At 38.1% G+C, this 12,163-nt stretch overlaps 1 protein-coding gene across 2 annotated transcripts in view; it reads right to left on the reverse strand.

Moving 5' to 3' along the window:
* Positions 1-12,163, reverse strand: part of ITPR2 (inositol 1,4,5-trisphosphate receptor type 2) — a 490,724-nt gene that overhangs the window by 339,506 nt on the left and 139,055 nt on the right. For both annotated transcript variants that reach the window (XM_049627177.1, XM_049627176.1), the window contains exons 12-15: positions 11,891-11,990; positions 10,767-10,927; positions 2,718-2,859; positions 287-448 (exon numbers count right to left, since the gene is read on the reverse strand). In XM_049627177.1, coding sequence (XP_049483134.1) covers positions 287-448; positions 2,718-2,859; positions 10,767-10,927; positions 11,891-11,990 — 565 coding nt within the window. The remainder of the gene's footprint in view (positions 1-286; positions 449-2,717; positions 2,860-10,766; positions 10,928-11,890; positions 11,991-12,163) is intronic.

Below are 12,163 nucleotides of genomic sequence, written 5' to 3' on the forward strand. Positions count from 1 at the left end.
CACCTCTTTACATAACACATCCAGCATGTCTCCTGCCTAGGAAAAGCTAATGTCATGCCCAAAGACTTCAGGTATCTTCCCCCAAAGGTTCTAACTGTACACGGAAGAATAAATACGTCTCATCACAAAAATACTCACAGGTCATTTTTTTGTGTGGCCAACATAAAACATTTCACTGCAGAGCAGAAATTCCCATTCCTATGTTATGTAGTTTGGAACAGTAACCAAAGACCCTTGCCCATACTTGAAATGTTAAATAGAGGCAAAGACGCAAGCCACCTCTGACCTGATTTTTCCTGTAGTCCTGCTGCGAATGTCTGAGCACGCGGTAACACAGCCTCAGCATGTACTTATAAGGAGCGTATCTTTGGTCCCCCAGATCTTCAAGTCTCAACATTGAGCCTTCTCCTGCTTTCTCCTTAAAGGGTGCTTTAAGAATCCCAAATACCTGTCAGGGGGAGAAAAAAAACAAAAAACAACCATCTATTCTGATGAATGGAGGTTCATGTTTTACAAATAAGCACAATGACTCAAAACCACTTTTGCAATATTTGAGCAGAATTAAGGTAAAGGAAAAAAAAGACTTAGAATACAGAAACAACACATTAAGAGAAGAAAAAAATACCATGAAAAGGATTCCTTAAATTGACAAAGAACATTTAAATAAAACACTTAATTCTGTTTAGAAATTATATTTTATAAAATAAGAAATAGAAAGATGTTGGGATGTACCAAGTTACACGAACATATTCAAGTAAACTAAAATATAGTTCAATTTCTATGGCTTTACAATTACTTCTATTGTGTTCTATAACTTTCTAAAATCAAAATAATATAAAGAAAACATTTACTTTTCATCTGAAATTGACATCAGAATTTTAGTTCCAAATATTACTTCTAAACCTCTTTCCAAAAGAGTTTATCTATTGTTCCTGGTACATTAAGATGTCACCAAAGCATGGATATATCAGTATTCCAACAAATAAGGCACTTCATGGGAAACTGGTGATGACCAGTGACCAGCATTATAACAAAGGATAGCATCTGGGAAATATTTAATAAACATTAAGGAATATAACTCTTTTAGGCAGCAGGACAGCAGGTAAGGTCACCTAGGGATGAGCTGGTAGTATGAGTAAATTATGAAAGAGCACCTACACAAGGGCATGAGCATTAATACAAGAAAGCAAAATGGAAAGGAATCATCTTTTGTAGTTCATAAAATATAATACAAATTAAAGTTACCTCAATAATTTTATATTCACTAAACCTTGAATTTTCTATTTAAAATACTGAAATAAACAGGGCTCCTGGGTGACTTAGTCAGTTTTTGTCTGACTTCGGCTCAGGTTATGACCTTATGGTTCATGAGTTCGAGCCCCACGTTGGGCTCTGTGCTGACAGCTCAGAGCCCAGAGCCTGTGTCTTCACAGGCTCTTCAAATTCTGTGTCTCCCTCTCTCTTTGTCCCTCCCCTGCTCATGCTCTGTCTCTCTCTCTCTCAAAAATAAATAAACATTTAAAAAAAATTTAAAGACTGAAATAAACTACTAGACATGTTGGTTGACATAATATTAATAAATTATTCAAAGTCCTAAAAGTCCTTGAAATCAAATGTTTTATACAAAAGAATGCTAATGTCAGAAAAGCCTTTGTCTCATTATATTTGCAACCTTTATTTTCTTTGAGAGAAATGTTGATTTTACATTTTTAGACAATCAGCTATAGAATATTAATTGGCAATGTGTCTACTGTTTTCCTTTCCCAACTCCACAAGAACATGTATATTAATAACATGTTTTCTAATTTTTTAAATATCTTCCTTGAGTTCACAATTAATGCAGGAGCCCATTACTTTATACAGCAATTAACTGAATTGAAAGAAACACATAAAGGTAGGTATGCCCATATATGCATATTATCAGGAAGTGAATTAATTTACTGGTGTGTTATAAAACAATTTCAGAAGGACACAGTATAGGAGTAGATCTAGACTGCCAGGGGAAAAAAAAACTAGAATATTATACAGAGCACTTGTGAGCTGATGAGTAGACTTCCCTACTTTCTTAAGGAAGAGAGGGACAGAAGCAGAAAGTAGATGGAGATAGCATTTCCAAAGTTATCCTGTAGATTCTACCTAGAAGATTACCCCAGCACATTTTCTGGAGATAGTCTGACACTGTAGGTTTTCTGAGAGGTCTGCAGAAGGATGTCTCTAAGATGGCCATGGTGATCCCTGCCTCCTGAAATCCACAGTCTTATGCAATCCTGTCTCCTTGACTATGGGCTGGATTTACTGACTCACATCAGATTCAGTTATAAAAAAGGCTGTGGCTTCTATCTGGGTGTGCTCTCTTGTTCTCTCTTGGATCCTTCATTTCTAAGGAAAGCAAGATGCTATGGAGAGGTCGGTGTCTACAGAGAGGCCTGTGTGAGTGAGCTGGGAAGTGAAATCCTGTCCCATTCAAGCCTGAGATGACTGCAGCCCAAGCCAACACCTTGACTGTGGTCTTGTGAAAGACCCTGAGCAAGAACCACCCACCCAAGCCACTCCCAGATTCCTAATCCACAGAAACTGTGAGACTACTATCTGTTATTTTCAGCCACAAAGTCTTGGGGTAATTTGTCACACAGTAATAGATAACTAACACGAGGACTTTCCTGATGCTATAATTCAAAACAATTCAATGTGCAAATTTAGTACATGAAAACATTCACCTGTGCCAGTATGTTTTGTTCCCTCATTAACTTTTGACGTTCTCGGTTTGGCTTAATGATAACAACATCCAAAACTTCTTGTCCGTTATTAAGTACATCAGCCACAAAGAAGATGAGGTCTTCTAATAATTTGGTTACAAACCTACCATAAAGTGAAAAAGAAACTTTACTCAAATTTTGGAAAATATTTTTTAATAAGTACTGAGGACTGAAACACTGGAACATTGAGAACATTTTATAATAAAAATTCTTTAATCAACAATATATCTAATTCAGTTAACATTTACCTAAATCTTTATGAAGAGCATGCCTTCTCCAGCTCCTCCAGCCCCCACTCCTGCTTCCAGTTCTAATCAAGTATTTGCAAAGACAATTATGACATAAAGCCACATGAGCCCAAACAGAAGATAAGTTGATAGGCTAACACCACCAGATCATTTTCTAGAACTGACTAGCAAAGAAGAGCATTTCTGCTTAAGGGAGAACAGCTCAATTTCTAAATTTCTAAATTCAAATCCTTTTTCTACTATTGACTCAAACTACATTTCCAATCTTCACCATATTTCTGCATTTCCAATGAACAGAATAGGAAACACTTAAATGATGTATGAACAGAGTCAGAGCAAGCAATCAGATGTTTTAAACTGTTCTGAAACTATTACCTGATCTATAAAAATCACGGCACTCTAAAACCATATATTAACGTGCACCTTTAACTCTACATTTTGGTTATTATTTTAACTATTACTTGAACTTCAGTGGCATTCAGAACCTAATATGTTTTAAAAACCCTTCCTCCCTTAGCTTTCTTCTTCCTCCTTCCTCTGCCCGTTCTTCGTCATTTTCTACATGAATTTTTAAATTTGTTTTAATTTTTGAAAAATTTTGTCCAGCAAATATATATACATATATATTATCCATACACATGAGCATATTCATTCACTATTATTAGCATGCCCAATCATGATCACATCAATAAGAAAACTATAGTATAAGAGATCAACAATTCCAAAAAAGTATAGAATGTATTTAGTTAAGAAGCATTTTGATCCTGTCTCCAGATTTACCTCCTGAAAGAGAATGTACTTTCATAGAGTCAAATGAACATACCCAGAATCCAGAATTTAGCCACCTACAGGCAAATTTCAGCATACTTCCTAAATCATAAATTCCACTCCAAAATTTCAGGGATTCTATGCTTTCTTGGTGTACCTATGTTAAATTTGAACCCAAACTGTTTCTTTTTGAAAATGTGCCTGATAAGATTCACTCACATAAGCTCTGAGGACAATCAGAGAAATGTAAGATATGATTCATGTGCATTGAAATGTGGTGTTAATTTCTTTTGAAAAGCATAAATATATGTATTTTCTTTTTCAAATTATTAATATTCTTTTCCTCCTCTGTTTCAGATTAAGTGTATTCAGATGTTTAGATATCTAAGAAAGCACAAGTTTGGGACAACTACAAATCATTCTGTTTTAAAGTCTTCCAGGTGGCCTGAATTGGTGACAATTAATGGAATGATGATGAAGACAATTAAGTCTTAATTGAAAATCATTATACATTAACCCTGCTTGCACAGCATGACTCCTCTGATGATGGGGCAATGGAAGGCAAGAAAACCAGTCTTCTCTTCTGACCTCAAAACTGTTGAAACTCTTTTTCTCCCTTTTCACCTCCAGCACCCCATCTGTGGTAAGCAATTGGGTTTTCTCAGGTTAGATCAAACTCCAATTCTTTTTTTTTTTAATTTTTTTGAATGTTTACTTATTTTTGAGAGAGAGAGACAGAGATAGAGCATGAGTGGGGGAGGGGCCAAGAGAGATGGAGACACAGAATCCAAAGCAGGCTCCAGGCTCTGAGCTGTCAGCACAGAGCCCGACACGGGGCTCGACTTCACGAGCCGTGAGATAATGACCTGAGCCAAAGTCGGATGCTCAACCGACTAAGCCACCCAGGCGCCCCATCAAACTCCAATTCTTTACTGAGAAGTGGTTTGGTCCTACTAATTCACCCCATTTTATTAATTTGCTTATACTAAAAACTTTCTGTGTGGCTTTGTCATATGCAGCAACGATAAATAAGATATAGTTTTTAAAAGACATACCTAAAAAAACAAAACATTTTGTGGATTAGGAACAAACTAAGAGAGACACAGCGATAAGCAAGGATAATGCTCAATCCCCGCAAGATAACTGGGACTGGAAGCACAGAGCAGGAAACTAAGTTCAAGATCTGAAAGCAGGTATTAAAGTAGGAATTTTCCACCTCTGAAGAGAACCTTAAAACTTGGGTGGCCCCTTTTCAGCTCTGGCTGTGCGGTAGGAAACTCACAGAAAGACTGGACCTAGCCACCTGTGAGGTCAACAGCTGAAGCCTCAAATTACCATAGGACGGGGAACTCTGTTCTCAACCATAAGACTGACAGAGGAGATCAGCAAAAGTAGAGAAAGGAAAAGCAAAAAACAGCCACTTAAGAAGAGCCTGCATATTCAAATTCCAAAGCACGTGAGGAAAATGGACATAAAGAAGGCCAGTCCCATCACATGTAAAAAATCAAGAGGTCGATTCATTACCAACAAAATGCAGGTAACAGAACAATTTCAAAATAACTTTTAAATAAGTCTTTTCAATCACCAAAGAGATAAAGAAAGATGGGGCGCCTGGGTGGCTCAGTCGGTTGTGCATCTGACTTTGGCTCAGGTCATCATCTCGCGGTCTGTGAGTTTGAGCCCCACGTCAGGCTCTATGCTGATAGCTGGGAGCCTGGAGCCTGCTTCAGATTCTGTGTCTCCCTCTCTCTCTGCCCTTCCCCCCATGTGCTCTGTCTCTCTCTGTCTCTCAAGAAAAAAATTATAATCATTTCAACAAAAATCTAATTCACAAAGGTAAACTATTCTATACACAAAGAAAAATTATTGATTTATAAGACAATATAAAAAATCAATGCAGAAAGCAGCACAGAGAGATATAAAAAGGCAAATGATAAAAGGAAAGTGAAAAGATAAAGAGGATGAATTAAGAGGATCCAACATGCATTTAATAGGAGTTCCAAAAGAGATAAGAGAGGGAAAAGGTAAAGAAGTAACATCTGAAAGAAAATACCAGAAAACTTTTCAGAATTAAAGAAAGATCTAATTATACAGACTAAAAGCATACCTTAAATATCAGGTGGGAAAAACAAAAATAAAACTTCCTTATGTAAAAAAATAATAATAATAATTAAACATAAATTCACAGACACCGAGAACAGACTGGTCGTGGCCAGAGGTGAAGGGTAGTAGGTGGGTGAGATGGGTGAAGGAAGTCAAAAGGTACAGACTTTCAGTTATAAAACAAATAAGCCCTGGGTGTGTAACGTACAGCATAGTGGTGACAGCTAATAATACTGTATTTGAAAGTTGCTGCGAGAGTAAATCCTTAAAGTTCTCAATACAAGAAAAAAAATGTTGTGACTCTGTATGGTGACAGATGTTAACTAGACTTATCGTGGTGACGATTTCACAATAAACACAAACATCAAATAGTTAGGTTGTAAACCCAAAACTAATATAATGTTGTACACCAACTCCACCTCAAGTTTTAAAAGTGTGTTAAAAAATTTCCTTGTAGGAGCACCTGGGTGGCTCAGTTGGTGAAGGGTCTGACTTTGGCTCAGGTCATGATCTCACGGTTCATGAGTGTGAGTGCCATGTCGGGCTCTCTGCTGACAGCTCAGAGCCTACAGCCTGCTTTGAAGACTGTGTCTCCCTCTCTCTGCCTTTCTTTCTTTCTCTCTCTGTCTCTCTCTCCCTCTCTCTGTCTCTCTGTCCCTCTCTCTGTCTCTCTCTCCCTCTCTCTCAAAAATAAAGAAACATTAAATTTTTTTCAATTTCCTTGTAAACACATCATAGTAAAACTTCAGGACATCAAAGACAAAGAAAAAGTCTAGAAAATTACCAAAAAGTAAAGGAAAAATGGCCAGTAAGGTAACAATTCTATCAGCAAAAAACTTCTTAATGGCAACAAAATATGTCAGAAAATCATTACATTATAACTTTACTAAAGGAAAATAACTGCCAAGCTAAAATTCTAACACATAAAGTAGCACGTAAGAGTCGAAGTAAAACAAAGATTTTTTCATATATTTAAAAACTGAGATTTATAACCCACAGACCCTAACCAAATGTTTTAAAGAATAAATTTCAGCAAAAAGAAAAGTGAGCCCAGAGAGAAGACATGAGAAGCAAGAAATAAAAGCGAGCTGAAGAAGTAAAAGATAACAAGAAATACAATTCACAGTAAAAATAATTTTTAGGAATTAAAACTTTTAATAAAAAAGGGGGTACATCATAATTTATATGACACATTTACTCCTTTGTAGATATCAACTATTAGAAAAAAAAAATTTTAATGAAAAGGATGAACACAGAACTATGATTCTAGACAAATATTCCAAGAAAGATGAGAAGGAGAATATCAGTGCATAATTAAACCATTCTGAGGTACTTTACTCCCATGAGAAGAAGAAAGGTTTAATAACTTCAAATTTTATAAGAAAGAATATGCAGCTAAAATGTATGGCAAGAATAGTCATAATGCAATTGCTAGAGAACAGCAATAGGACCTAAAGCTTCTAAACCAGTAGAGGAAAAGAAAAAATGAGGAGAATTTACCAGCTTTATCAACCTAACAGAAAGAAGCAAGAGAGAGAACAGACAAAAAAAAGCTACATCAAGAAAAAAAAGATAGAATAAACCCAAACATTTATTAAATGCGAAATAATTGAAAGATGATCAGATTCCATTTTTGTAATTATTTTTGCAGTCTTGAGGTCTTTTCTTTTTTTTTTTTTTACACATATCATGCCACAGATTCACAGGGAATGGGTTCCATCAGCGCAGACTCTTCCCCATTGCTTCTCGCAAAGCGTGTCTTCTCTGGGTGGAGCAGCATGTGCTTCAGTTGAACCCAAGTATCTATCTCTTCCTCTTCCTTCTTAGTCTGATCATTTTCCTTCACACCCTTCAGGAAACTATCTCTGCTCTTTGAGTGCTTCATATGCTCAATAGGTACATTAATTCTCTTGGCAAGAATCTTGTCCTTAACTTGTTTGTTTACAACAACGTCAACAGCATGCTGGGTAACACTGTAGACTCTTCCAGTTTTGCCATGGTAACATCTGTGGGGTGTTCCTTTTTAAACAGAGCCAATTCCCCTGATGTCTACACTATCATCTTTCTTGCCGATTCTCATATATGTGGCTGAAGGAAGCACTCCAGGTTTCTAAGAGACCTGAGAGCACACAGCCGTGCCTCAACTCTTTCCCTTTGTGTTGGTCTTTTTGGCGAAATACCGGAAGATGAAGGCTCCAGACAAAAGGGATCAGATTAGGTGAGGAGTTAAGACGGTGGAGTAGTAGGGGGACCCTATGCTTGTCTCATGCCTCGAACATAGCTAGATAAATACCAAATCATTCTGAGCAGCCAAGAAAGTGATCTGAGGACTGAGAGAACAAACTGCACAAGTAGAGGGAGAAAAGAAAGAGATCAGATTAGATTTTTAAAATCTAGCTCTCAAAAAAATAAAATAAAATAAAATAAAATAAAATAAAATAAAATAAAATAAAATAAAATCTAGCTCTCTGCCGCTCACAAGACACATCACTAAAACAAAATGACCAGGAAATCTGAAATAAATTGATACTCAAAAAGAAGCACCAGAGAAACACTAACCAAAAGGCAGCCAGTGTGGCGACTTTACTATCAGGCAAGTAAAAGTTAAGGAAAAATGATGTTGCTAAGGAAGATGTTAACTTTGAATGACAAAGGTATCTGATCTGAAACAAAGAAACAAACAAAAACCCAAGGATATCTGATCCGGTGATCCCATGTGGGATGACCACTATTCTAGATACTGAGCTTCCATCCTGGGGACTCGGAACCAACCTCAAACCAGTAAACAGAGTGAAGACGCGGCCGTAGTCTGTGCTGTTCACTACCACATTATCAGTGCATGTGCATGCTGCCTGGCCCAGGGCCAGGCATATACCAGGAGCTCAATAAACATGAATTAATTACATCTCCAAACTGTAAATGCTGCTGAGGAACCCCACATCTTTTTCTGTACCCTCAAAACTAACACATGGTGCAGAAATTCTGGTTTACGATTACATGCGTCACTAACTGAAAAGCAGTTAACCCCGCCTCCACTTTCCCTCCTCTCCCACCCCCACCATGTCCCCAAGACTCTCTATTTTGTTGGTGCAACTATGCACAATAAGATCAGAAACTCCACTGAAAACTATCGGAGATTGAGGATCCTGGGGCATAACACAGGAGCTTGTGCCTCCAGAGCCCATTCCTGGGGCAAGTAAAGGGGAAGCCATGAGAGAGAATTCAAACAACACAGGCATTTTGAGCTAGATCTGCAATATTCTAACACCTCCCCTTTGACCTTGTATCATTCTTTCTGGTTTTGAGTAAGAGAAGATCTAATAATAACTTCATTCTCCAGAGAGAAAAAAAGTCAGAGTTGTGAGGGTATTTTCAGATAGAATTTTATATTGAATTCTAAAACAGAGAAAATAATATAAAAACACTCAACTATGCCAAGAAGTTCCATTGTATTGACAGGCAGCTTTGAGTGAATTGTGATAGGAGATGACTTTTCTAAAATTACTAAATCAAGATCAATAATTGCAACTTCATATTTCTCAAGCATATTTCTCTTTGCTCTGATGTTTCTCACTGTAAAACAGTGGGGAAAGAAGCAGGAACAATAAAAATGCACGATCCCTCATCCCTGGTCAGTCCTGGTCATCCCAGTCCTGAGAGCTCCATATGAATGCCTGCGAAATTGGTAAAAAGCTTTCTCTTGTTCAAATGTAAAGGTATGCAGCAGATCATCAAGGTGGGGGATATATAAAAAAGGCTTGTGTTCTGGAGCACTGAAAACACAGAGACTTGAAAAACGCACACGACTGGGGGCATTTGGGTGGTTCAGTCGGTTGAACCTCCAACTTCAGCTCAGGTCATGATCCCAGAGTTCGTGACTTCCAGCCCCACATCAGGCTTGCTGCTCTCAGTGCAGAGCCTACTTTGGATCTTCTGCCCACCCCCCATGTCCCTCCCCCACTCTCCCTCTATCTCACAGAAATAAATAAAACATTTTAAAAAATTCAAAAACAAAACCACACATGATCGAATCCCCCACTTACATAAAATGAGAATAATGTCCATCTCAGGACTGTTTGAAGGAGTACATAAAATATTTTTACAGTACCAACACAAAATAGGAATGATATCATTGAGAGCTATCAGGATCATTCTCTTTCTCAACCATTTCCAGAACCAGAGCTGAAGAATCGAGGATCCAGTTTCTCTGCGGGAGTTGTAAGGGCAGAGTGCTGCACCCTGCAGATTATGTCCTGGCATATTTATTTCATGGTACCTGAACAGACGAACGTGTCTTGCATAAATAAGATAGAAAAACATAAAACTTCTTTTAGGACTTTTAGAACTCTTAAATCCAAATATTAAATGAAGCCCAACAAAAGTATTACGAGTTTTTTATGAAACATTTAAAAGGAAAGATCAGCAAGCAAAAAAACAACTCCAAGCAGGGCGCCTGGGTGGCTCAGTCGGTTGAGCATCCGACTTTAGCTCAGGTCATGATCTCACAGTCCATGAGTTCAAGCCCCACGTTGGGCTCTGTGCTGACAGCTCAGAGCCTGGAGCCTGTTTCGGATTCTGTGTCTCCCTCTCTCTCTGACCCTCCCCCGTTCATGCTCTATCTCTGTCTCAAAAATAAATAAACGTTAAAAAAATTTTTTTCAATAAATAAATACCTCCAAGCCCAGCTAAAATGGAAAAAAGTGAATATTCAACCAGATTTTAAAGTCCCCATTTTCATTCGCTCACCATGATCCACTCATTCAGAAGCAGGTGTGCCGCTAGGGAGACCATTCTAAATATCCCCTTAGAGCCATTCATTCACTTGAGGCTTACCACAAGAGTTGATAACTGACTCTTGATGACTTAAGAGCCATTTAACAAAATTACTAACCTCCTTTCATTCTGAGTTATTGTACCATTTTCCAGCTTTTTAACTGTGGTCGCCAGCACTTTATTTGCATCATTGGCAAAGTCTAAGTCTCGGACCTCAGACAGCGGGACAGACACAATGGCAAATGCTTCTTTATCTTCTTTTGTTTGGCAGGTTCCAATCTGCAATGTGTTTTTTACACTAAGATTAGTTGTTTTTTAAAATCTGCAATATTTTTCTGGTACTAACACATCTTAATATTGTTTAAGAAATATAAGACAGGGGCGTCTGGGTAGCTCAGTCGGTTAAGCGTCTGACTCCTGATTTCCTCTCAGGTCATGACCTCAAGGTCATGAGATAGAGCCCTGCATGGGGCTCCATGCTGAGCGTGGAGCCTGCCTAGGATACTCTCTCCCTCTCCCTCTGCCACTCTCACCCCCCTCTCTAAAACAAATAAATAAATACTTAAAAAAAAGAAGTACAAGACAGGAATAGATCATCCAAATACAATAATTCCCACTTGCATCATCCACTATGAAAGACTGAAGGGACACACAGATTTTCCATGCCCATTCCTGCCTTGTTCCCAAAGCCCACTAGAAACACATCCTTGCACACTTGTCCTTTGCTTCAGTGTCAACAGAATAGAGAGAATGTACTCCTGGAATCTTCTCCCCTTTCTACATGCTGCTCCCACGCTTTTGGTACCTGTGCTAGCATCCTCCTGAATCACAGCCCCACTGCAGCCAAGCCACTTAGTTCAGCTACCTAAGCAACTGGCAAAATGAATACTTGAGGAAATGGCTTGTAATAATCTCTAATATTGGTAAGGACACATTGTAAGGGACATGTCAATCACCACTGATCCTAATCATACAACATTTGTCTAAAAATTAAACAGTTCTCATAGGGTGCCTGGGTGACTCAGTCAGGTAAGCACCCAACTGTTGGCTTCAGCTCAGGTCACGATCTCACGGCTTTGTGGGTTCCAGCCCCGCATTGGGCTCTGGGCTGGCAGCACGGAGCCTCCTTGGGATTCTCTCTCTCTCTCTCTCTCTCTCTGCCCCTCCCCTGCTCACATTGTCTCTGTCTCTCTCAAAATAAATAAACTTCAAAAGCATCAAACAATTCTCAAAAACATTTACCTTTAACATAACAGGCCTCTCTTCATCTGTGTCTATGGGGATACTGGTACTTGTTACCCACGTGTTGGTACATAAATGCCTTAACCGAACGTATGAGTTCCTAAAAGCAAAATAATACAAAAAACAGATGATTAAAAATTAGCACACTTATATATTAACATATTTAACAGTTTCATACATGATATGAATATATTAAAGACTAGTTGACTCAAGTATAGGTCAGTCTGGTTTAAGGAAAAAGTTCTGAACCAAAGACTACTTCAAAACATGTGG

The sequence above is a fragment of the Panthera uncia genome, chromosome B4 (assembly GCF_023721935.1).
Source record: "Panthera uncia isolate 11264 chromosome B4, Puncia_PCG_1.0, whole genome shotgun sequence".
NCBI lineage: Eukaryota > Metazoa > Chordata > Mammalia > Carnivora > Felidae > Panthera > Panthera uncia.